We start from the raw sequence: 26,482 nt of genomic DNA, 5'->3' as shown, positions 1-26,482 counted from the left end.
TACAGATATAATATATTAATGTTGCTAAAGTAATATGAGCATTACATATTTTTTCCAGGAAGACTATCTTCAAACTTTATATCATAGCATAAGAGATCGCCTGTAGAAGAAGAAAATAAATTCTTATCATTTCGGAAATAGTAATGGTTATATTAGCAATAAGACACATATACTTACATTTCATAATGACTTATACTTACATTATCAGCATAGAATTTTCTCATATGATGAATGACTACATGGTTCACATGGTACATAGGATCACAACATCACGCACCGACACCACCCCGGCCCGCCTCACGTCGTCATCGTCGTCAGCACGCCGGCCTGCCTCACGTCGTCGTCGTCAGCACACCGGCCACCGCGCCGACACGTATATATACGTCATTTGTATTCATATGCATGTATATATACGTCGCGGAGCACCGCCGCCCTCGTTCGCCCATGCGTTTCTATGTATACGGCGGAGCACCGCCGCCCTCGTTCACCCATGTGTACAGACATATATACGGCGGAGTGGAGCACCGCCACTCTTGTCACATCGCCCTCTCTCGTGGCCTAGTTAATAATGCATATTGTTCGTAGATTTTACGCATGTAAGCAAAGATTTGACGTACTATATATTGGTTTTGTTTTTTGAAGCTAGATGGCCGACCCGAGAAACATGGATGAGGAGGAGTTGATGATGAATTTGATCAACACTGGCACTCAAGTTGCCGGCGATGATGGTGCTAAAAATAACGTGCAAGAGGATGCAGATGACGGGAGTCAGTACTTAGCTCTTGAACAAAATGAGCAACAACATATTGGCTAAGTATATATTTTTTATTATTAGCTATATATATTATCATATGTCTTATGTGTGCTCATGACATTAAAAATAATGTTTATGTTTTGTAGCCCTCTAGATCGACATCAACAACTACAACGAAGAGTAAAAATGTTCGAGGTCCCAAAAAGCCATTGGAGGGCCGCTTCATCATCTCGGAGTTCAATGTGGATACAGGAGAACCGGGGGGGGCCGAATAAAATGAAATTTGTGCACCACTGTGGTTACCTTGTATGGGACCGGCTCCCGATTAGTACCCGTGAATGGAAGAAGAAGACCAATGCTCCTCATATCAGTTTTGTCTCCGATCGTGACAAGGCGTTAATTTGGAAAGATGTCTTGGTACATTTCACGCTCCAAACAGATGGTTATGATGATATAATAGATGGTGATAAATTGAAGGAGCGAGTTAGGGATTGGGCAATGAAGAAGATGGCCACCAAGTTTCAGACTTGGAAGAAACACCTATACACGGCGTATGTCAAGAAGAACATAGCACCATATTTTACTGTCCTAGGCCCGATCTCAAAGCAGAGGCCCTATTGGGATGAGTTTGTACAGTACAAGACTTCGGAAGAGAGTGTGAGTCGGGTGATAAAGAACCAACGTAATGCCCAACAGAAGACATACCACCATAACTTGGGATCAGGTGGCTACCCGACTGCCATTAAGAAGTGGAACAAAATGGAAGCAGACCTTCTTGCCAAGGGTATCAGACCAGAATCACTCGAGTGGGGAGAACATGCAAAGAATTGGTTTTTCGGTCATGGGGGAACACTAGACCAGGAGACAGGGAAGTGCGTTTATGGCGCAAGACTGCAAGAAGCAGCAGAAAGATTGTTTTATGCTCAGAGAGCTACTGCTAGTGGTGCGTTCAGGCCCAACAGAGAGAAGGATGAGCTGACATACGCCATCGGGACTATTGAACATGGTGGCCGAACTAGAGGCAAAGGAAGTGTCTCGTGGGAGCATGGATTCCCTCAGGACAGACCTTCCTACAGAAGTCGCCAGAGAAAGAAGGAAGAAGAGGCACAGCGGCTCCAGAGGTTGGAGGAAGCGGTGCGTGAAGCATAGGAGCGGGAAAAAAACCTTGAAGCGAGAATGCAGGAGAAAATCAGAAGGCAAGTGCAAATAGCAGTGAGTGCAAGCAAGCAGGCATCAGAGCCAGGAATCAACATTAGCCAATCTGTTCAGTTGAAAAGCAGCTGCGCTTCCACGGAGATACCAAATCAAGGAGACACAGGACTGCGCTTCTCTGTGGATGATGTCACTGAACATTGTACAACGTGTGAGCTACACATTCCGAAGGAGAATTCCACAATCAAGGTGGCTATCGGTCTTGTTAATCCTATCGACCGAATCAAGACACCAAGGATTCATGGGAATATAATCCAAGAAGGATATGCTACCATCTTGGTAGATAAAGCTGAAAAAGGTTTTAGTGATTTGCCTCTTGACATTCCTGGAGGTGATGGCGAGAAGACTCTAGGAGAAGCGGAGAAGACATTCATTCTATGGCGCAAGCGCTACATCATCATTCCAGGGATGTCGGCTCCACCTCCTCCTGAACTACCTCACCATAGGTACGTGCGGATGAAAACACTACATCATTAATTTGTATTGGCTTAAATAATTAACAATCTGCTCATAATAATATGCCATTCCTTTTTTTTATAGCAGATCCTCCCCCAATCTAAATCCAATTGTTCAATCGCCAGATCATCATAGTGCTCTGTACGATGACATTGTGTTGGAAGGCGAGGCTGCATCCACACCATCTCCAAGGAGGTCTCCAACGCCGCAGCCGTCACCTCCAAGGAGGTCTCCAACGCCGCTGCCAACACCTCCAAGGAGGTCTCCAACGCCTCCCCCGCCCCCGCCTACTAAGAAGCCTAGCAAGAGGCCAGCCCCTCAAATAAAGAACCAGTCCCCGCCTGCAAAGAAAGCCACCGTGAAACCAAGGGCTATTTCTAAAATAATATCTGAAGAGAAGGAAGAAGGAACTGATGCATATAAAAAAGACATGTCTAGATTCTATGACAAACTTAAAATGAATCAAGAAGCAAGGAGAAACCCGGAGAAACCGTACTTCTTCGTAGCTCCAGATATTTTAAGAAAAAAGGTGACTTCTTACCAGCAACAACAGCGGGAATCTTGTAAGCCGTCCAAATCAACGTTATCGGACTATGACCGCACTCTCACCAAGTCAATTGAGGTGGCTAAGAAAAAGAAGCGGGCAGGGAAAGGAGTTGCCCAACTCGGACTACAAGCGCACCAATCAATCCCCCGCTAGTTGTTGGTAATGAATATAGTTCGAATTTAGAATTAATGCATCAGGCAAACATACCTCCAGATGTCGATTTGGATCACCTTGGTGAATTTTTTGATGAGACTGGTCTCGACCTTTACCAGATGTTTGGTGATGGAAACATTGAGAGTGCGGCGGAGGTTGATATTTAGAAGAAAAAATTTGTACTAGGCCAGAGTCTATACAACCCTCAAGCCTTATCTGATCTGGGGACGTAAATGTACCTGCTAAACAAGTGGTACATGCAGGCATCTACCGGTGGAGACTTCTGTGTTGGTGTCAGAATTAGAGACGAACATTGGTTTCGTGGCGATGATGTTATATATGTTGACTTTGCAGAATTTCATCAACTATGCCACCTGACCTCTCTGAACAAAGTTATCATTAGCTGCTATTGCCTGTAAGTAATAATTCTTTCGATCTATTGTTAAACTCATCATATGTGTGTATATGCATATAAATTATCCTAACAAGTACTATATATATGTAGATTTACAATGACAGCTCAGAAAGGAAGGCTGCAATGAAATTGGTTTTGTTGATCCCCATATAGTATTCAAAGACCCAATTACTCCAAAGACTAATTGGAAGTCTGAGTCAGAGAGTAACCTCATGAACTTCTTAGTGAACCAACGCCACAAGAAGGATATACTCTTTCCCTATAACTTTAAGTGAGTGTTAATCATGTCGATCATCCTTAATGGCTCATATGTTGATTCTAGTTAATTAATGAGTGTTATGCGTTATATCCTATAAACACATGCAGCAATCACTGGATATTGATGGACATCGATCTGGTGAAAAGTCACTTGATAATCTATGACTCGATGAGAAAACCACAACAAGACTACCAAGATATGATAGATATTATCCAGAGGTAATTTCGGGATCTCTAACAACTATATATACACACAAACATGATGATTAACTATATCTGATGACGTGGCAAATTTTTTATTGGGCAGTGTTTGGAAAACCTTTATTGAGAAGCAACACATGGAAAAATGCAAAGCGCCACTGAATGTAATCCCTTTGAAAGTAAGTCAACTGAATCGCATCATCTTTATTAATTAAACATATAGCTTTCACCGGATCACTAGATTGGATGACAAATCTTTTTCTCGTAAAGTGGTGTCTGAGGCAGGAACAGGGGAACAACTACTGTGGTTACTATGTTTGCAAGTTTATCAAGGTGGTCTCCCAAAGAACTCCTACAGAGAGACTCAAAGTACGTTAAAAATACACTATATATTCATTTAATTATTATTATTGATTGTGTTACTATGTCTTTATATATATATATATATATGTACATATATTAATTTATTTTCCTTTAATTCAAACCTGTAGACTCGATGGTTGGAGGAAAAGGTCATACGGCAAGACCAAATCAAAGCAATTCAAGAGTCTATAGCCGGATTTTTTAATGAGCAGGTCATCGATTCCAACGACGAGTTTTACTTCGACCCAACACTGCCATTGAAGCCAAGCTAGAGGATGAGAGGAAACTTGTTATGTCACAACAACTGTAATACAATCTTTTGTAATATATGCACATGAAATAATATAATGTAAAATACACATATGCATGCATGCATGTAAATATATATATGATGCATGCATATATATATATATATATATATATATATATATATATATATATATATATATATATATATTTCTATGCTTGAATTGTGTGATTTAATACGTTCATTGTGCTTGAACCGAAACATACTATACGCGTGTATAAATGTATAATTAGCAGCGTACAATACGACTTCGAAAACCTATTTTGAAAAGAAAACAAAAAATGAAAAGAAAAGAAAAAAGAAAAAAACCTTTAGTCCCGGTTCGTATTACCAACCGGGACTAAAGGTGCCGGCCATCGTGGCATGTCAGGAGGCACCTTTAGTCCCGGTTGGTGTTATCCACTGGGACTAAAGGTCCTCCTTTAGTCCCGGTTCCTGACCCGGGACTAAAGGATCCCCTTTAGTTCCGAATGCTTGCTCCCGGGTGTGGAACCAGGACTAGAGAGGGTTCCCCACTAGGAGTAAAGCTCTGTTCTCTACCAGTGATCACAGAGATCCAAGGACCGTGCTGAGTTTATTTGGTGTAGGTCCTTTTTCAGTTTTTCGTCGCAAACATCGTCTTTGGCTAAGCAAAGCTCGGTCGTCAACCACGGGACTCCATTGACTTCGCTTCTGCTCCGATGTCAGGCTTGTATATCATCTTTGGTCGTCGGAGATACTTTTTCATACAGGAGTTGGAAGCCCACCCAAATCTCACTAGCTCAAGGCAGCGAGGCCCTTCCGCAACCAGCGTCTCGCAGGTTTCCGAGCAACCTGGGTCGTCACCTGAGTTTCTCCTTGATCTTGGCGCTGTCGTTGTCGAGCTTTTCGAGGACTTGTAATCCTTCGTACATCGTTTTTAAAGATGTTACGTGTTAGTGTACGGTAGCACCAGCACTCGGACGTCTGGACGTATGTGTCCGTCCAGACGCCTGCGGCTGCTCCACCCCGTCCGCTCGGATTCACGCATCAGCTCCGTTTCCCGCACTTGCGTCAGAACCGCTCACTTTAGATCCGTTGTCCACGCTGCTCGGATGACTTGCCCCTGCCTCTTCCACACAGGCACGGTGCCCGTCTCTTATAGGCCGCACGGAAGACTCGCCCCGCCTTTTTCGCAATAGCACCACACGGCCTATGCCTCCTCCGCACACCGCCGGCGGCAGCCTGCGCCTCCTCCACGCGTCGGTGGCCACGGCTTGGCCCTGCCCGCCCTCATAGACATCAACGTCGGCGGTCTGCACTTGCAACATGAAACACTTGAATGCAACGTACATTTAAAACAGATAAAATATTTAGGACATACGCTTGCAACATGTGTGTGAAATATATGCAACATCTAGATAAAAAAATTGCAACATAAAAAAACACTTACTGTAGCATAAGACTGAAACGGCTGAAACATTTGGAACATACTGTTGCAACATATGTGTGAAAACATATGCAATATCCAGATAAAAAACGATTGCGACATATGTCTGGAAACAAATGAAACATCTTGAACAAACGCTTGCAACATGCTTCTGAAACACGTGCAACATGTGCAACATCCCTGATCTACTTTTGCAACATCCATAAAAAACAACTGCGACATAACTTTGAAACGACTGAAACACATGAAACATACATTAGCAACATAGGGGAGGGGGAGCCTGGGCTGGTTGATTCCAGCCGTCAGGGTTAGAGCCGGCGGTGAGCGGCGGCGCACACGAGCACCACTGCCACCAGCGCCACCAGTACCGGGCTTAGCTCGGTGGCAACGGTGAGGGGATGGGGACGAGGAGCGACATGACCGCTGGGGTGGGGGAGCTCGGTCACCGGGGTGAGAGAGGGCGCCGCCGGGGTGGGAAGGGTGCCGTGCCGGGGTGGAGGAGAGCCACCCACTCCCCTGCAACACCGTCGTGCCACCTCCATGAATCTCGCCGGAGGCGAGTGGATCTCGCTCCTGTTCCATGGATCTCGCCCGGGGTGGGGGAGAGGGGCGCCGAATCTACGGACGTTGGGGGCTCTCGGTGGGGGAGGAAGCCAGGCGTTGCTGCGCTACTACAGGGAATGAGAAGCGCGGAAGGGGTAAGGGCGGGAGCGAAGCGAGGCGTGCTGGAGTTGATTTTGTTTTTTTAGGCGAATGGCGCATGTGACAGTGAATGGAGCGAGACGTCCGGCTGAACGTCTTAGTAGTAGCATTAGCGTAATTAATATACCCGATGAAAAAAAAAATACTAACTTATCCTGGGACTTGTGTTGGCAAGAAATACCTTATTGCCACGGGAAAGCCAATTTGGCTGGCTCTAGCCGGCAAGTTAAGGTGAGGCTAGCGGCGCCCTTGCCAGCAAAGCAAGGCATTGTATGGCATGTATTGCGAGTCTTTGATTAAAAAAAAAAGAATCTTGTCTTTTTCGGAAAAATATATTATGTCAGAGATCTATCTTATCTTTTTTCTTAGAAAATATATCATGTGAGATCGCTTCTGGCGGGTTTCTGGCTATGTATAAATAAAATTATTTATTTTCCATATATCATGTGAGATCGCTTCTGGCGGGTTTCTGGCTATGTATAAATAAAATTATTTATTTTCTCTCCCAACATGAACGGATACAAAATGGGATTTTTCTAGTGCAACACGCGGGCATATTTTCTAGTAAAAAATTAATTCATAACGACATCATATATTAAACTTTGAGTATTCAGATAAGATATAGATACACTACAAATACCGAATGTCCAGATTCAATATAGAGTATCTATTTATGGTCTAATTGGTTGTCTACACAAAATTTAGGCCCCTATAATGCAATTCACCCTTGTTTAGCTACCTACACAAGCTCATAGCTAAATTCTGCATATTCACTATGCACCTTCCCTCTTGCACCACTCTACAGCGTATTCATTGTGCACCCTCCCTCCTGCACTCACTTTGCAACCCATGGCTCAGTCCGAATTTTGCACCTACTCTGCAATCCATGGCTCAGCCTATCCACTTCTTGGAAACCGATTACACTTATAACATATCCAGCATAACCTTTCATGCAATACAATATTAATACGAGGAACCAATTGGACTATCTGAAACCCTTCAGACTCAGTGTGTCAAAAATACTCTCCCTATTTCAAATTACAAGACATTTTGGTTTTCCTAGATATATTATTATATTATGTATCTAGACATAGTGCATATCTAAGTGTATAGTAAAAAGTACTACCTCCGTTCGAATGCAATTATGGGATGCGTGCCGATCAAAAAATCTTAAATTTAACCAAGTTTATAGCAAATATTATTAGCATTTATGCTTCTAAATAAATTTATTATAAAAATATATTCTATAACTAATCTAATGGTACTTAATTTGTATCATAAATGTTTACATTTTTTATATAAATTTAATCAAAGTCTAAACTGTTTGACTTTTCGAAAAACGAAAATTACATTCTTTTATGGACGGAGGAAGTATATATATTTAAAAAAGCCAAAACGTCTTTATAATTTAGAACAGGAGTATGTACTAATAACAAATCTTAGGCATAAGAAGGAAAGCTTCACGAGGCACACCGTCACATTGAGAACCTTGTTTTAATGGGATTTTTAACTTTTTGCCATCCTTATCGATGGCACTCCTCCGTTTATCATCTTTATATGCGTCCCTACATATTTATCATCGTAAACAGTAACACTCCTATGTTTTTGCCATTTTTGCTGAGGTGGCACGCCAGCGTCCCAGAGAGCCTGGGAAGACCTATAAAGCATGCGAAATGACCTATGTACCCCTGCTGCTTCTCTTCCTCCAATCGCTGACGCGTGGGCCCCACGTGTCAGCTTCGTCTTCGACCCCCGCCAACACCCGCTCAGCATCGGCGGCGGCACATACAGCGCCATCCCGTCCTCAATGGCGGCCCCACCGGGCACCACGCAGCTGGCCACGTCCGTCTCCATCATCAGGCGGTGTCGTCGACGTGGCGGCCGCCGCCGCTGACGCCCTGCTCGTTCCTGCCGCGGGAGCCCGCCCCGACACCACCTGCTTTGCCTTCGTCTTCGTCTCCGTCCGTGGTGCCATCCAACCCGGCGGCGTCCTCCTCCGTCGCCTCGTCCTCGCCAGCGCTGGCCACGCCGGAGTCGCTTGGCGGGGCTCGCAACCGTAATAAGGGGGGATTGAGCCCTGGCGCGGTCGCCGGGATCGCCGTCGGCAACGCCCTCTTCTTCCTCGCCCTGGCGTCGTGTTGCTCGTCGCGTGCTGCTGCTGCGGCCGAGGCGGCGACGGCGAGCCCGCGGAGGGCAAGAAGAGGAAGCGTCGCGGCCGCGTCGGCCTGGAGGACGGAGGCGGCGCGCTGTTCGGCCACCTCAAGGGGGAGCAGCAGCAGCCGGCTCGTCAGGGCAGCGCCGGCCGGTGCAGCGACGGCGGCGACAGCGACGGGGCGCGCAGCAAACTGGTGTTCTTCGGCGCGGACGGCGGCGAGGAGGACGACGACGGCGACGGCGACAACTATGGCAGCGCGCCGCTGACCTCGCACCTGCAGCAGGGAAGGCGGCGCGGGAGCCGGTTCCAGCTGGAGGAGCTGCTGCGCGCGTCCGCCGAGATGGTGGGCAGGGGCAGCCTGGGCACCGTGTACCGCGCCGTGCTGGGCGACGGCCGCATGGTCGCCGTGAAGCGGCTGCGCGACGGCAACCCCTGCGCGCGCGACGAGTTCCACCGGTACATGGACCTCATCGGCCGCCTCCGCCACCCGCACCTCGTTCCGCTCAGTGCCTTCTACTACGCCCGGCAGGAGAAGCTCCTCATCTACGACTACCTCCCCAACGGCAACCTCCACGACCGCCTCCACGGTACGGTACCGTCTCCCTCCGGCGACCTTGTTGCCAGTTAGTTACAATTACAACCATTGCCGTTGCGTGATCCGTGATCGACCTGGACCTGACACGAATCACGAATGCTCCTTGCCATTGTCTGCTTGAATGATGAATGATCCAGGGCACAAGATGTCGGGCGAGTCGCCGCTGGACTTGACGACGAGGGTGAGGCTGCTGCTGGGCGCGGCGCGCGGGCTGGCGTGCATCCACCGGGAGTACCGCACGTCGGGGGTGCCCCACGGCAACGTCAAGTCCACCAACGTGCTGATCGACAAGGACGGCGCGGCACGCGTGGCGGACTTCGAGCTGGCGCTCCTGCTCAGCCCGGCGCACGCCATTGCTCGCCTCGGAGGCTACATGGCGCCGGAGCAGGCGGACAACAAGCAGCTGTCGCAGGAGGCCGACGTGTACAGCTTCGGCGTGCTGGTCCTGGAGGCGCTGACGGGCAAGGCGCCGGCGCAACACCTGCATCCGGCGGCGCCGGCACCGCCTGATGATGGAGACGGACGTGGCCAGCCGCGCGGTGCCCGGTGGGGCTGCCGTCGAGGACGGGATGACGCTGTACGTACGTGCCGCCGCCAATGCTGAGCGGGTGATGGCGGGGGTTGAAGACAAAGCTGATATGTGGGACCCACGCGTCAGCGATGGGAGAGAGAAGCAGCAGAGTACATAGATCATTTCGCATGCTTTCCCAGGCTCCCTACAACGCTGGCATGCCCATCTGGCGTGCCACCTCAAGCCACCTCAATAAAAATAATAAAAATATAGAAGGGTTACTGTTTACGATGGTAAATATATAGAGACACGTATAAAGATGACAGACGGAGAAATGCCATCGGTAAGGATGGAAAAAAGTTAAAAATCCCTTTTTTAATACGAGCCATAGGTTCGATCTAACGGATGGCGGAATTGTGTAAAACTCCGCTGCAGCAGACAGACGTGAAATCAATCGACACAATCTAGATAGAAATGCACAGATCAGCCTGTTATGAACGACGTATAGGAATATGAAGTAAAGAATCAAGCCACAGAGGAGACACACGATTTAACGTGGAAAACCCCTCCGATGTGAAGGGGAAAAACCACGGGCACCAGCCAGCAACAATCTCACTATCTCAAGAGTTTTGGGTTACACGCCTATGGCGGCTTACAAGAGAATCAAGTCTCCACGAAACCCTAGCAAGGGTGTATATACCGTACCGTACCGCGGGGGGCTCCGCCCCCCGCACCCCCCGAGCACAGGGGCGAGACCTGATGGGCCAGCTTCAGACTCCGCTACGCTCCGGCCCAAGCCTCCGGCGACGGGCCTCCGCTTCGCTCCGTCAGAAGCCTGGCCTATATCTTGGAGTGAATTTGGAACAACTCCAACAAACTCCACCTTGAGACAAATTCATCTTGTATCATAAATCAACCCTTCATCCTGAACATAACAAAGATAGAAAACCACTGGTGCCCACAATAGTCTCTTGGACTATCCAATTAAACCAACTAAGCTTGAGCACAGCTCAAACTTAGCAACAGGAATAGGCTTTGTCATCATATCAGCAGGATTATCATGAGTACTAATCTTGCATACCTTCAGCTTACCTTCTTCAATCACATCACGCACAAAATGATACTTGATATCTATGTGCTTAGTTCTCTCATGGAACATCTGATCTTTAGTGAGGTAAATTGCACTTTGACTGTCACAGTGCAAACTTATGCAAGATTCAACTCCACAAAGCTCAGCGTACAAACCTTTCAGCCAAATTAATTCTTTGCACGCTTCACAAATAGCCATATATTCTGCTTCAGTAGTAGACAACGCAACAACTGACTGTAAAGTAGCCCTCCAACTCACAGCACAACTGTCAACAGTAAACACATAACCTGTAAGTGATCTTCGCCTGTCCAGATCAGCAGCATAATCAGAATCCACATAGCCAATAAGACCCTTATCAGTTCTTCCAAACTTTAAACAGGAATCTGCTGTGCCTCTGAGGTACCTGAAAATCCACTGAACTGCCCTCCAATGTTCTTTGCCAGGATTAGACATATATCTACTAACAAGACTCATAGCATATGACAAATCTGGACGAGAGCAAACCATGGCATACATCAAAGACCCCACAGCACTAGAATAAGGAACCCTTGACATGTATTCAATCTCTGCATCTGTACTAGGACACTGAGCAGCTGACAACTTAAAGTGAGGTGCAATAGGGGTACTAACAGCCTTAGCATTTTGCATGTTGAAACGCTGAAGAACTTTCTTGATATAATTTTGTTGACTAAGAAATAGCAAACCAGATTTTCTGTCTCTACTAATTTCCATACCAAGAATTTTCTTAGCACTACCAAGATCTTTCATATCAAAACCACTACTCAATAGCTTCTTTAACTTAGTGATTTCAATCTTACTCTTGGCAGCAATCAGCATATCATCAACATATAACAGCAAATATATAGGTGATCCATTAACATGCTTGATGTAAACACAGCTATCATACTTAGATCTTTTAAAACTGTGTGCTAACATAAATGAATCAAACCTCTTGTTCCACTGACGAGGGGACTGTTTCAAACCATACAAGGATCTCTTCAACTTACACACATATTTTTCCTTGCCAGGCACTATGAACCCTTCTGGTTGGTCCATGTATATGTCCTCCTCAAGCTCTCCATGCAAAAACGCAGTCTTCACATCTAACTGCTCAAGCTCAAGATCATGTGAAGCAACAATACTAAGGAAAGTACGAATTGAACTGTGTTTTACCACTGGAGAGAACACATCATTGTAGTCAATACCCGGAATTTGACTGTAGCCTTTAGCAACTAACCTTGCCTTATACTTTGGAGGCTCGCTTGGAGATAAACCCTCCTTTCTCTTAAAGATCCATTTGCAACTGATGGTCTTCTTATTCTTAGGCAAAGGTACAATCTCCCATGTACTGTTCTTCTCAAGAGACTGCATCTCCTCATGCATAGCAGAAATCCAATTCTCAGTATCACCACAACGAATAGCTTCTTTATAGGTTGCTGGCTCATGAACATTCTCCACCTGTTCAGCACAACTCAAAGCATAGTAAGACAAATTACACTCTTCAATAAGACGTTTAGGAGGTGCAATTGTCCTTTTTGACTTGCGTTGAGCAATAGGTAAATCCTCCTCTAACTGCAAAATAGGAGTTTGCTGAACATCATCATGAGCATCATCCTCAGCAACATCATTATTATGGTCACCATGCTCATCAACAGGCTCCACCTGCACACCTGTATCATCATCAACATGCTCCACCTGCATGCGCATACGCTGCAGCTCTTTTTCTGGAACATGATCTGAGGGCAAACTGTCAGTAAACATCACAGATTCATTGAAAACAACACTCCTGCTCATAAAAGTCTTTCCTGTTTCAGGATTCCATAATTTATAGCCTTTGACTCCCGAACTATAACCAAGGAAAAGACACTTAACAGCTCTAGGCTCTAATTTTCCATTATCAATATGAGCATAAGCAGTGCATCCAAAAACTTTCAACTGTGAATAATCAGCAGGCGTATCAGACCATACCTCAATGGGAGTTCTTTTATTTAGTGGAATAGAAGGCGACCTGTTTATCAAGTAACAGGCAGTATTAGCAGCTTCAGCCCAAAAATGCTTGCTCATCCTGGCATTAGACAGCATGCAACGGGCCTTAGATATGATGGTTCTGTTCATGCGTTCGGCCACACCATTCTGTTGTGGAGTATGGGGTATGGTGTGATGCCTAACAATGCCTTCCGATCTGCAATAATCATTAAATTCACGCGAACAAAATTCTCCACCATTATCAGTACGAAGCAATTTTACCTTCCTTTCAGTTTGCCTTTCTATCATTACTTTCCAGTCCTTAAAAGCAGCAAAAGTATCATCTTTCTGTTTCAGAAAATAAGGCCAAACCCTTCTAGAGTAATCATCAATAATTGTAAGCATGTAACGAGCACCACCAAGTGAGGACTTACGGGAAGGACCCCATAAATCAGCATGAACATAATCAAGAGTACCTTTAGTGGTGTGAACAGAAGTGTTGAAATGTACCCTTTTATGCTTCCCGAAAATACAATGCTCACAAAACTTTATTTTACTCGAAGTGCAGCCATCCAGCAGGTTTCTTTTCATCAATTCTGCCATACCATGGTGACTCATATGTCCCAAACGCATATGCCAAAGGTTAGTTTTACTAGGTTCATCATTAGTAACAGCAGCAACAGCGGAATCAGAACCAGGTAAGGTACACCCTCTAAGGACATATAACTTTGCAGAATTAAGATCACCTTTCAAGCAAACAAGAGAACCTTTTGATACCTTCAGAACGCCATCTGAACCAGAATATTTGTAACCTTCTGCATCAAGCGTGCTCAATGAGATAAGATTTCTAGACATCCCTGGTATATACCTGACGTTTTTCAGCGTGCGTGTCATGCCATCATCAGTCTTGATCTGAACTGATCCAATCCCTACAATGTCACACGGGTTATCATCTCCCATCCGCACAACATCCCCTTTCTGCACAGGCTTATACGAGCTAAACCAATTTCTGTTAGTGCAAATATGAAATGAACATGCGGAATCAAGAATCCATTCATCATGACCAGCAACACAACCAGCAAATACTACCAGACAATCTCCAGAATCATCATCAGACGCAGCAGCAGCAACAGAGACCTTACCAGCCGACTTTTGTTTTCTCTTCTCCTTATTCTGTACTTTTCTGCAATCCTCAACATTATGATTTGTCAGCTTGCAATAAACACAGAACTTTTTATTACCATGCGGCTTGGACTTTGAACGGCCTCTTCTTTCGTAGTTCTTTCTACCATCATTGCCATCATTTGAGGATCTGTTTTCAGTTCTGCCTCTCACATGCAAAGCATCGCCCTTGGAGGACGACGTCCCGTCATTCTGCACCATGCCTCTCATCTTCTCCCTAGACTGGAGAGCCTCATAAACTTCCTTTAGGGTTAGTTCATCACGGCTCAAAAGTATGGTGTCACGAAAATTTGCATACGAATTTGGCAAAGAACATAGCAGTAAAAGACCTAAGTCCTCATCATCATACTTCACCTCCATCGACACTAGGTCGGCGACGATCTTCTTGAATTCAGCGATGTGGCTCATCACTGAATCCTCCTCCTTCATCTTTAGGGTGAACAGCTTCATCTTCATCTGCATCTTACTGGTTAGATCCTTGGACATACAGATCGATTCCAGTTTCAGCCATAGTTCTGCAGCAGTTTTCTCTTTCAGACACTCCTGCAAAATATCATTATGAAGATGCAACTGAATTAGGGCGAGCGCCTTCTGATCCTTGCGGATCTCTTCTGGAGTCCACTCGGCCTTCCTCTTTCCGAAACTATCCAGCGCCTCATCATAGTCATGAGTCTGCGCCAGAATCCCCCGCATCTTGACTTGCCATAGCGAGAACCGCGTGTCGTAGTTCAGCAGCGGAAGATCGAACTTCATCGACGTCGTCATGAACCCTAACAGCAACCAAAGCTCTGGTACCACTTGTTATGAACGACGTATAGGAATATGAAGTAAAGAATCAAGCCACAGAGGAGACACACGATTTAACGTGGAAAACCCCTCCGATGTGAAGGGGAAAAACCACGGGCACCAGCCAGCAACAATCTCACTATCTCAAGAGTTTTGGGTTACACGCCTATGGCGGCTTACAAGAGAATCAAGTCTCCACGAAACCCTAGCAAGGGTGTATATACCGTACCGTACCGCGGGGGGCTCCGCCCCCCGCACCCCCCGAGCACAGGGGCGAGACCTGATGGGCCAGCTTCAGACTCCGCTACGCTCCGGCCCAAGCCTCCGGCGACGGGCCTCCGCTTCGCTCCGTCAGAAGCCTGGCCTATATCTTGGAGTGAATTTGGAACAACTCCAACACAGCCTACCATTACAAGTTCCTTAATTTGTTGACAAACAGCCATGGATAGTGAAATGCGGAGTTAGGGTATTTGGCTAATCCAGTGTAGTGCTAGACGGGTTAGTGCAAATTTTACAGAAAATTCATGGATTATAAAGAAACAAATGAACAAAAACGACCAACAGTCTATCAATATCATTCGAACACCAGCAATTCTCTCGAGCTTGGTACCATCTAATTGTCGGACCTAAGCAAAGGGCAAAAATGCACATGCGATTTACAATGCAGATTTCTTTTTTTATGTTTTTAACCACTAATATCAGGCTCTAAATTCTGGAGGACCAGCTCGCTCATTCTGAACCAAAGCCCCACGGTCCGAGCATTGGAGCTCGTTGCAGCTTTGAATCCCGATGGATGTGACGCCAACCATTTATGGTTAACACTGCAGACAAGGCAAAATTGCAAGTGCATCTGTTTCAGGACAATGATCCTCTGGGTGGTTCATTTTGTGGTGGACAGGGGCCTCAACGATTTGTCTCCGAGCAAAAGACATCAGGAATGCAAGGGCAACTTGCCATCACTGTTGGCCCCAAATGGATGATGTATTATTCCTATTGCTCCTCTCAGGCAAGTGTCTCTGTGGCTCGAATTGTGGTTTGCTACCTAGTTCCTTCCCTGACGGAAATGCAAGCGAGAGGGATAAATCTCCCTTGGTCTGCTTTCCAACCTGTAATGGAACAGGGTCTGGTAACTCTTCATCATCTGAAGACGGAATATTTATGATGTTCTCATCATCCACTGCATTTAGATCAAGTGGAAACACGCACTTTCCATCACTGCTTGAGCTTCCAGCCATCAGTTTATTGCTAGTGCCATCATTCAAAGAGGAAGCTGAAAGGGGATGCACCTTAGATGATAACCTTCCATTGTAGGCATTCTCGCATGAACCAGAGTTCACAGACACTACATTATCCAATTTAATTTTCTTATGCTCAGGTTCTTCATCGACTTCATCAGCTACTTTGGCCATCTCAAAACTTCTTTTACTTGCACCACCTGATGCATGTGAACGATCCAGTGCACCTGTGCTAACCTCACAGGTATTTACATGGTCTATATCCATAAGGTTGTCTGCGTCATTAAGGTTGATGGTTGTGCTCACCTTGCCAGATTCTTTAACCAAACAAGTAAAAAAAATTAGAAAAAACATGGGTGATAAATAAATTAACTCCTACTTACTAACATGATTGGGAACAATGTTAGTTACCTTCCTGAAGATGGGTTAAGGAGACAGAACAAGTAACTGGCACCATGTTCACATCAAAATCTCTTTCACTAACATTACCACCAAAAGTGTCCCTCATTTTATCTTGGTGTTCTGGATAATCAGGTTTCTGCATATCCATAACAAAACGTTACATTCAGATACTGATACGCGGCATCTTCTAAATGATGCTGTAAAACAAGGTGACAGAATGCCAGTTGTCAAGCTGGCATCCGAAACTCTCAAGTTGTGTAGGGAAATTTCGCATATTGGCAGGTCGCCCATAGGCTGAATCAGTGACTAGGGAATTTTCTAGAAAGCTCATAGTAACATAAACTTTAGGATCTATGGTCAACTTAATGTTTGAGTGCCACGTATGTATAACTTACTAAAGGTGTAAGGTAGTGTAGCATGCGTTATTCTACGTTTTTCTCGTAATGCACTGATACACAGCTCTCCTACATACTCTATGTGAGGGGAAAAAATGGTAACTTAAACACAACTAATGTAGAGAAAATGTTTAAAAAGCAAGCGCTTTACCAAATTGGGGCCCAGTTCGGCAAAACCACTCCTGTTTTGTGAGAATGAGTGAGTAGATGACAAAGCAGATGTACTCCAATCCATGGGCCGGGAATCATCATTAAAATTTGGTTCTAGTCTTCTTGTGGATACATAAGATGGGAGGTTAGAGGAATCTTTTTTGCTATCTCTGAATAGACCCCATAGAAAGTAGAACATATTCCACCCTGAGACAGAATAAGAATACGGTGAATCAAATTAAAACCTAGCATGAGATAATATGACACTTCAACTAGCTGAAGGGTTCTTACTTTGGAAGTTCTTTGACAGGATATTGGAAGGGAATATAAGCAACTCAACAGTACCAACACTTCCTCTGAGAACTAAATCATTCTTCAGCATATTTTCAACTAATTTACTGTAGTGATTTTCATAGCTGCAAAAGATAGAAGTGTTAGAATTTCAAATTAAAAACAACATATGAATGAAGCAAATATGAATCAGGGGAAAAACTGCAAACAACGCACCTCTGAACATCTCTAGCAAAGAAAAAAAGACCTATGTTGTCATAAGTTGGACCATTTTCCTGAAATTGTGTCGGCCATGAATTCTGCCGAGGAACTTCCTCAAGCTGGACTTTAGAAGGGAATTTCTTAACCACATCTAGCACTAACTGCGAAGCAGAACATGATAAGTGGGCTTGGAAACCATCACACAGCTCCGGTGATCTTCCGGTCCTCTGCAGCTCAAAACCACCTCTGTTGAAATAAAACAAAAGTTTAAAATGCATATATAATAAACACATCGAGGAAATATTATAATTGCTACCAAATAATACAGGCTGAGTGATAATCAGGTCCAGAAAAACTGGGATGAACCACAAAGCACACATAACATCACAAAACACAAAACATGCAAAAGCATTATCGATAAAGTAGCTTCATAATTGATGGCAGACTGGCAATGGAATGTCTAGTAACTTGTGAAGTCATTTAAAATGTAAAGTAAATTAATAATTTCACTATGCGATGGAAAGGAAAGAATACTCATACTGCCATATCCAGTCCAGCTCAGGGACAGTTGAAGTCATTGGTTCATCACCAGCTGAAAAACCTTGAGCAGGTTCATTCCTATGATCATTTGGCATAATGCAACCATTATCAGCAGAGGTTCCTACTGTGGCAGATAGAGATGGATGATTATCTTTGAACTTCAGCTTGCTATAATCTACTCCACTCCCAGGGATGGACAAAATATATCCCATATCCTGCACATTAGCTCGAGGTGATAATGAGGGCTTCTTCACATGGCTGAATGGGGCAGGTAACACATCTTTAGGCCCATTTATCAGATTCTGATAAGTACCACTTTTTACGATATGCTCTGATTGATTCTCTTCTCTGGAAGAAGCTTTTTCACTAAATGCCAGTGTACTAGTTTCGGATGTCTTATTTCTTTTGGCAGATGCATCTTTCAAGTTTTGCTCACTCAAAGGTTTTACTGAAGACAAGTGAAGTTTTTCAAATCCACAAGATTGTGCAGAATGGCCCGCTTCATTACATCTTTGGCAACGGATTGTCCGATTGCTGCTAGCAGCACCCTGTCTGAAGCCAGTTTGGTCCTTTATTTTAGTATCCCTATGTGAAGGATCTGAATTTTGAATCACTTTTCTATGAGCACCGGAACCAAGAATCCCACCTGAGGATTTTTCAGCATTAGATAGCATCATACTTCCGGGCACTTTTGCTAAAGGAGGCTTCTTTAGCTCACTGTTTCCTGAACAAACAAATTAGAGTTACTCAATAAGGAAAATATATGAACTGTGTCATAAGGAAAATGACATGCAAGGGGAAGGGGGGGGGAGGAAATTTACCAAGAGAATTTTTACCACCCTGTACATGAACAGCACCTAAATTATTTGAGTCAGCCGTGTTATTTCTTGTAGAGAGGAGCTGAGCTGTGGTATCAGTTTTTAGAACAGGGGCAACCATTGATGCTGTGGCAGAGGGAGGCCCCAATATAGAAGAACACTGACCATTTGTTACATTTTGGCTCACCAACTGATTCGTCGTCCTTGGCTCCTCGGCAGGTGACAAGATGGAAGACTTTGCCTTGTTTGCTGGCTCACAAGGCTTAGGCTTTTTGAAGGTCGCTGACTTAGTAGTCATGCTGATTGGCCCTTCCTTTTTACTGATAAGAGAAGACCAAGATTCCTTCCAAATTTTCGGCTTCTGAGGAACTTCATTCAATAGCTGTTTCACTTTTGGAACCTTTGAGTTGTTGAAAGAAGTGGATTTGGAAAGTTGACCTGCATTAAACCTTGCTTAGTACAGTTTCATTTTATTGCATGCTACTAGGGCAAGCCCTAAAAGTACCATAAATTGAACATTGAGGATTTTGTGTAGAGAGTTCAAATCTGAAAAATAGATTAACAATTTACCACGAGACTGTGGTGCCTGATTCTTCAGAGCATTAACCGCCAATGAAGTTGCCACTTGATGGCTAGGTTGCTTTCCTTTGTCAGCATCAGACACGAATATCTCGCGTGATGGTTGCAGTCTCTTTCTGGAGTCAGCCCCCATGTACAAGCCACCAGTTTCAGGAATAGTATCTCTAATTGAGGATGTCATAGCAGCATCTTCTTCCGTCCTGGTTTTGACCGTATCATTTCCCTCATTTGTGGTATCTGACTCTTTGTTTTCTATATTCTCAACCTTCAGTTCACAGTCAGAAGAACTTCTGCTCTTTGCAGCAATGGCAGGTTTGTTAATCTCCCCTTCAAAGGACAGCTCTTTTGAAGTGTCAACCTTCACCTGAGATTTTTCTAGTCTATTCTCCTTTTCAGATTCTACCGCAGTTTGGCAGTCTTCGCACAACCAGTCACCATCTGGAACTTCTTCCATCATTACCATCATGCAATACCTGAAGCAAAGAGATATTAAAACATACTCATTCCCGCATGCAATATCTGAGAAGACATAATGAAAACAAGTGCTCAAAAGAGTTCCCTGACAGGTGTATAGACAAAGATAATATATGTGTAGACATATTAGTGTTCTGGTATGCTAATTGTGCCATCAGCTTACAGTCAGCAATTAAAAAACATAAAACAGTAAATGGGCAACTTTAGCGTATGCAATCCATCAAATGCAACTGAACATTAGTACAGAAAAAAGAAAGTAATGCAGCAAAGAGTCCTTACGTGTGCTCTGCGCCGTCATTGCATCTGCTACAGACGGCGAGCTTCTCCTCCTCACCAATATCTCCACATATGTCACACACCTTCACCTATGTTTTGAAACAGGTTACACAGTTCAGGCGATTCAAAACTAAGGGCATTATCCAATGCAAGAAGAAAAAGGCAACCCAATCGAAATGCAACCAATTGAGGTCAAGCAAACCATAAAAAAACAGAAATTTAAGGTTCTCACTCACATCTTCAACTTCTTCTGAACTTTTATCGTCAGATGAAGTTGTATCCACTTGTGCATCGGATGCCTGCTCGATACAGACCATTTACAACAAACTCAGTGGTTAATACAAACTGAGGGTTCATTCTGATGCATCATATGTTCACATAAATGCAAATAAATCACTTCAAGATGCATATTAACTTCTCAATAATAAAGATTGGCATTCTTCATACAGGCAATATATGTAATCATATATAAAACGAAAAACACCAGAACAAAGAGCAAGAAACTCACATCATCCCTAATCTTTTGAGAACTTTCTTTATCAATATCCTTGTACACAGCAGTGACTTGCACATGAGACCCATCTTCATTTGCACCTTCCTGTTCCAAATGAGATGCACCTTGCTTGCTGTTTGTTGAGTTTCCAAAAACCTTCTTTGTGTTTTGAGAGCTAGCTTTTTGGAGCTTGTCTTTAGAGTTTGTTGAATGGTCCTGTTCTTCTGAAGCTGAGGATGGACCATCGGAAGAATTACCTGAGTGGCCTGCTTTTGCTAAGTCATCACCAGTTCTCCCATCAACATGTTCCTCAATGTGTGCACTAGGCTGACCCTTGCCAACCTGTCCATCTGTATCATCGCTGTCACTGTCAACAGCACCATCACTTTCAATCGCCTTATCCACCCTTTTATCACGCAATCTTTTAGCAGATGGAGGTGCTCTTCTCCCCCTTTTCTTTCTTACGGCCACATTAGATGTGTCTTTAATTTCAGAGATCCATGAAGCAACATTATTGAGACGACCTGAGCTACGTGGTGCCCTGTCTGTATTCCTTACTGCACATATATAAGCATTATTAATGACATCGTGTATTATGGTTTGTGAAGTGATATAAATACCTAAGATGCAAATAAGATGAGGAGGGGTAACATACATCGCATGTCCTTTATTCAGGTTTATGAAGAAAGTTCTGGCTCTGATTGTCCTTCCTTTCCAGCGAGGAAAATTGCCTTAAAAAATCAACACATTAAACAACAGGTAAATAAGAAATACTTGCCAGTCCGTACACAAACACGTAAACATATACACAGAATGTTAGGTGCAATAAATTAGTACTCCCTCCGTCCCAAAGAGAATGAAATTCTAGTTTTGTCCTAAGTCAAACAATCTCAGGTTGGACAATTTATATAAAAGAATATCAATATTTATATCACTAAACAAGCATCATTAGATTCATCACGAAATATAGTTTCATGATGTACCTATTTGGTATCATAAATGTTGATAATCTTCTCTATAAGCTTGCTCAAACTTAAAATAAGTTTGACTTAAGACGAAGGTAGAGTGATGTTCTTTTCGGGATGGGGGTAGTAACATATATATATACTAAACAAATAATGGGTAAATTCAGACACCGGTCTGATGCAAACATAGAAATTCAACAATGATGAGTAATCTAGATCTTAATTATACTACACATTAGCTGCATCAAGTTTTGTTATGCACACACATAATTAATATATCAGACTTTTGTTATTTCGTTTTAAGCATACTTTCCAACTAGACACAATTGAAGATATCCTACATTTTAGATCAAACTACTTCCAGAAAAAAGGTACAGAGGACTCTATGACACTATAACAGTGGTTTCATTGCATTCAGAAGAGAAAAATACAAATCATTACATTCAGTGCTACAAAAATCAATACAGACAGAAATGGATCAGTGCCATGTGAATGTCGTGAAATGCTATCTGTTAGTTGTTACAGATAAAATAGATTGTAACCAAGGCCGCTTTCCGGTGGCTCCCAGAACAAAATAGCTCCTCTATCTATTGAAAGATTAACACAGGATAAAGTCAGTCCAGTTTGCCCTCTACAGGCCTGTTCCAAGTCCTTCAGATTAGTATGAAAAACAAATACTACGCAATCAAGCTAACAACAGCAGCAATTCAAAGATAACCACGGAGCCAGGGGCGGATCTAGTAAAGGCACCCAATAATTTTTGCAAAAACTTCGAAGCTCGGAGGCTTGTCAATCAAATAGCTAAATAGCTTGAGGTTAGGGTTTCGGCGCTCAGCTTCGCGCAGCGTGAAGGGAAGAGGAAGGGTGGGAGTACCTGGTGCGTGCTCGTGGCCGGCGGAGAGACCAACCGAAGCCTCAGCGCCTGGCTTAGGGCGGCGGCGGCTGCCCACCAGTCGTCGGAGAGCGAGAGGGGGGCGAGCGAGACAGACAAGAATGCACGAGGAGCGGAGGAATGCAGCGGACGGCAGGAGGATTCAGCGGAAGGGGTTGTCGTGCGTGTCGGAAGGGGGGATCAGCGCACGGGCCATCTCCTGGGCCGGTTTTTTTCTCACATATTTTCTTGGGAAAATTCCTTTTTTATTTATTTTTCTCCTTTTTTTTTTGTTTCTTCTCGATTCTTGATTTCATATCTACAGCCTATTCGTTCGTTGGTTTTAGTCAGGGCTTATCAGTCATGGTATAGTATTTTTCTCTCACAACAAACTAGCATCAGCCGAACTTACAGCCCAGAAATCAACTAGCGAACAGGCTGCTATCCTCTTCATGGGATCCATGGCTAGTATTATTACCTCATGTCTATCTCTTCATGGCGGATGGCTAGCACAACAATGGTTAGAGAAATAATTGGCCCATTCGTTTGAGCTTATTCCGAACTACTTTTCATCTATGGAATAATATTTTTCTCTTATAATATTTTAATATAAGCATCAGTATAAGCCAAATTTCAGCATCGGCGAACAGGGTGAATAACAACAATATTTATGAGTACATATCACTTTGTAAATCGGGCTTGCTAGCATCCGGACATCCGGATGCCCGCGTCTACAGTCTATTTCTTGCACCGTTTTTCGCGTGCCCACGTGGGGTCAACGCCGCCCCGAACGTCACCAAGAAGAGGGAGGGGCGGCGAATGCCCAACTGGCGCCGAGAGGAGACACCACGAGGCAGCAGAAAGCGAGGAGGGAGATGCAACACCCGACCTACTTTTGAAACATCAAGATATACCAATTACATCATACGTCTAAAAGCGGATAAAACAATTGACATGTATCTGAAACACTTGCAAAAACACCAACAAAACACTTGAAACCCATTGTAAAATATACACAACGTCTAGATAAAACACTTGTAACATATGTGTGAAACATATGCAATATCCTAATAAACACACTTGCAACATACGTCCGAAAAAACAAATGAAACATTTTCAACAGTAACTTGCAATAGACATATAACACCATTGAAATTTATGCAACATCTCGATCTACTTTTGCAACATCCTCATGAAACACTTTCAACATACCTCTGAAACATGTGAGACACTTAAAACATACGTTTGCAACAGGCGTTTTTCACCCTTCTTCTTTCCTACAACGCAGCGTAGAGCAGGGGATGGGTAGGCGGAGGGCAGCGCCCGTCGCGGCCCCTTCTAGAGGCGAGCAGAGAGGGCGGCAGGGACAGGTTACCGCGCGAGCTTTGGTTGCGCTGCGGGCTGTAGTCATCGCAAGCGGGCAGAGAGGGGGGCGGGGACAGGCCTACAACGGGCGCAGGCTGCCACCATTCTCTAGCCAGGAGGAAGGGGACGGCCGCAGGCGCAGGCGGCTGCTGACGAGCTTTGGCCTTGCGGGGGCAGGAAGAAGGTGCCGCCTGGGAGCTTTGGCTGGGCTGGGGACAAGAAGAAGGGGCACATCGGCGGGCGCAGCCTCTGGCGGCGGCACGGGAATGGTGCAGGATGGAGGTGCCGCGGGGTGGGGAATTTTTTTTCTTTTTTTTTAGAGCGCATCCGGACACAAATCATTGGTGTATCATTATCGTTTTTGAATATTTTTTATTGAAACTAGAAGCCATTTTCACATGAACATATAATATTTTCAAAAACCAACAATACTTTTTCGTGTAATGCTAAAACAACATTTTTCTAAAATAGGAACAATTTTCTTTTTGTGACAATTTCCCAATTGAACATGAAATATTTTTGTGCTAAATAAACATGGAACAATGGTTCCCTGGACCAGGACATTGCTATCTCAATAAAAATATATATATGGACTGATTAATAAAAATGTTTTCCGTGCTTGAGCGAAAACTAATAAAGTGTACCGACACTTTAATATCTCGTGAAAAAAAAATCTCTCTATCACTCTCTTTGCATTCTACAATTTACTTTCTAAAAAATATGCTACAGTAGGGTTAAAGCCGAGGTTGCAAAATACTTTTATGTGTTAAAGTAGTCACACTTTGTTAGCCTTAAACAAATTCAGCTAGGTGATGTGTTTATCATCCGCAAGGCACGAAAGAAAGTTGAGGCACATAGTGGCTATAAGCCCATAGAAAAACCCCCAAAGAAAAACAAAGGTATACATGTCAATATCAACACTAATGTAATATGCCACGTTAGCTAAACTGACTTCAAAACCGCCTCAATCGATTATTTAGACGGTTTTAAGTAGTTTAAGAGTTGAAGCAGCCTCCAATAGTTAGAGGTTAAATATATTTTTTTCTAATAATGAAATATTATTAAAGACAGTAGTGGTCCCTTTTGCTGAAAAAGTACCATAGGCGCAAAATGGCCTTTTCATCTGGAGCTTAACACTGCTACCACTCTGAAGTATCGAAAGTAACAAATAGGAAAGAAAAAATGAAAGGGGTGACAAATAGAAAATATTTTAAGTTTGTGTGTTAAATAAGAAAGCATAAGTTTTTTAGCGTAAAACAGGAAATTTCCTCTTATATATAAGTTGGACCTTTTCAAATATTGGTAAGAAAATATTTTTAGTGATTAAACTTTTGTTGCCTCTAATATTGATAGAAAAAAGTCTACATCATCCTAACTACTAGCAGTTGTCTACTTTATCCCCTCGTATATTATTTTTACCACGTTAACAGCTCAACGGTATTTTCAAATCTCATTATTGATAAATTTTTGTTATAAGGGAATATTTTACAATGATCAAACTTCCACTGCCTCAAAAAAATATACGAGCTCGCTAGCGCTCGGACGTCCGAATGGACGGGGTGTTTGGACACCCGCACCAGCAGTCATTTTTCTGCGCCGTTCCGCACGCCCACGTGAGGCCTACGCGCGCCCTGAACGTTACGAGCATTGAGAAGAGAGGGAGGAAGCGGTGGATGCCCAACCAGCGTCGCGAGGAGGAGGAGACACCGAGGTGAGGCAGCAGAAAACGAGGAGGAAGATACAACACCGGATCTACTTTTGAAATATTCAAATGCAATACTTGCAACATACATATGAAGGCAGGTGAAACATGCATCTGAAACACTTATAATAACGCCTGAAAACACTTGAAACCATTGTAGAAACATATGTAACATCCACATAAAACACATGCAAATATATGTGTAAAATATATGCAATATCAAGATAAACACACTTGCAACATACGTCTGAATAAACAGATGAACATTGGGAACAAAAGCTTGCAACATATGTCTACAACCATTACAACATATGCAACATCTCGATCTACTTTTGCAACATCCATATGAAACACTTGCAACATACCTCTGAATAAACAGATGAAACATTGGGAACAAAAAGCTTACAACATACGTGTACAACAATTGCAACATATGCAACATCTCGATCTACTTTTACAACATCCATATAAAACACTTGCAACATACCTCTGAAACATATAAAATACTTGAAAAAAGATGTTTGCAACATGCGCTTTCAAAGCGTAACATATACTTGCTGCTTAACGAAAATGGAGGCTCGTCGACGCGGAGCTCGACGCCGGCATGGAGCTCGAAGTGGCGCAGAGGTCTCCGGTGTGGAGCTCGTCGGCGGCACGGATCTCGG

The 26,482-nt window shown here is 43.9% G+C and overlaps 1 protein-coding gene and 1 pseudogene across 1 annotated transcript; one reads left to right on the top strand and one right to left on the bottom strand.

Moving 5' to 3' along the window:
- The first annotated feature begins 8,449 nt into the window (after window positions 1-8,449).
- LOC136525419 (leucine-rich repeat receptor-like protein kinase PXC1) lies at window positions 8,450-10,130 on the top strand (annotated as a pseudogene).
- Window positions 10,131-15,124: 4,994 nt separating this feature from the next.
- On the bottom strand, window positions 15,125-22,911 carry LOC136527040 (ASI1-immunoprecipitated protein 2-like). The gene is made up of 13 exons (XM_066519646.1): window positions 22,754-22,911; window positions 21,570-21,645; window positions 20,930-21,471; window positions 20,658-20,720; window positions 20,425-20,510; window positions 19,663-20,144; window positions 19,096-19,530; window positions 18,275-18,998; window positions 17,750-17,980; window positions 17,534-17,658; window positions 17,244-17,449; window positions 16,707-16,833; window positions 15,125-16,612 (listed from the first exon to the last, which is right to left on the bottom strand). Exons 2-13 carry the CDS (start codon window positions 21,574-21,576, stop codon window positions 16,017-16,019), a joined length of 3,624 nt encoding a protein of 1,207 aa, XP_066375743.1. The 5' UTR covers window positions 21,577-21,645; window positions 22,754-22,911; the 3' UTR covers window positions 15,125-16,016.
- Window positions 22,912-26,482: the final 3,571 nt, after the last annotated feature.

This window comes from Miscanthus floridulus, chromosome 19 (genome assembly GCF_019320115.1).
Source record: "Miscanthus floridulus cultivar M001 chromosome 19, ASM1932011v1, whole genome shotgun sequence".
Lineage (NCBI taxonomy): Eukaryota > Viridiplantae > Streptophyta > Magnoliopsida > Poales > Poaceae > Miscanthus > Miscanthus floridulus.
The sequence above is the reverse complement of the archived record's forward strand: the minus strand, read 5'-3'. Positions and strand labels throughout refer to the sequence as shown.

Bases quoted from the DNA above. Each gene is read 5' to 3' on its own strand.
- LOC136527040 (XM_066519646.1), bottom strand. The intron at 20,145-20,424 runs GTAAGGACTCTT...TCTTTGCTTCAG, and splicing joins AATGACGGCGCAGAGCACAC to GTATTGCATGATGGTAATGA. The intron at 17,981-18,274 runs GTATGAGTATTC...TTATTTCAACAG, and splicing joins GAGCTGGACTGGATATGGCA to AGGTGGTTTTGAGCTGCAGA.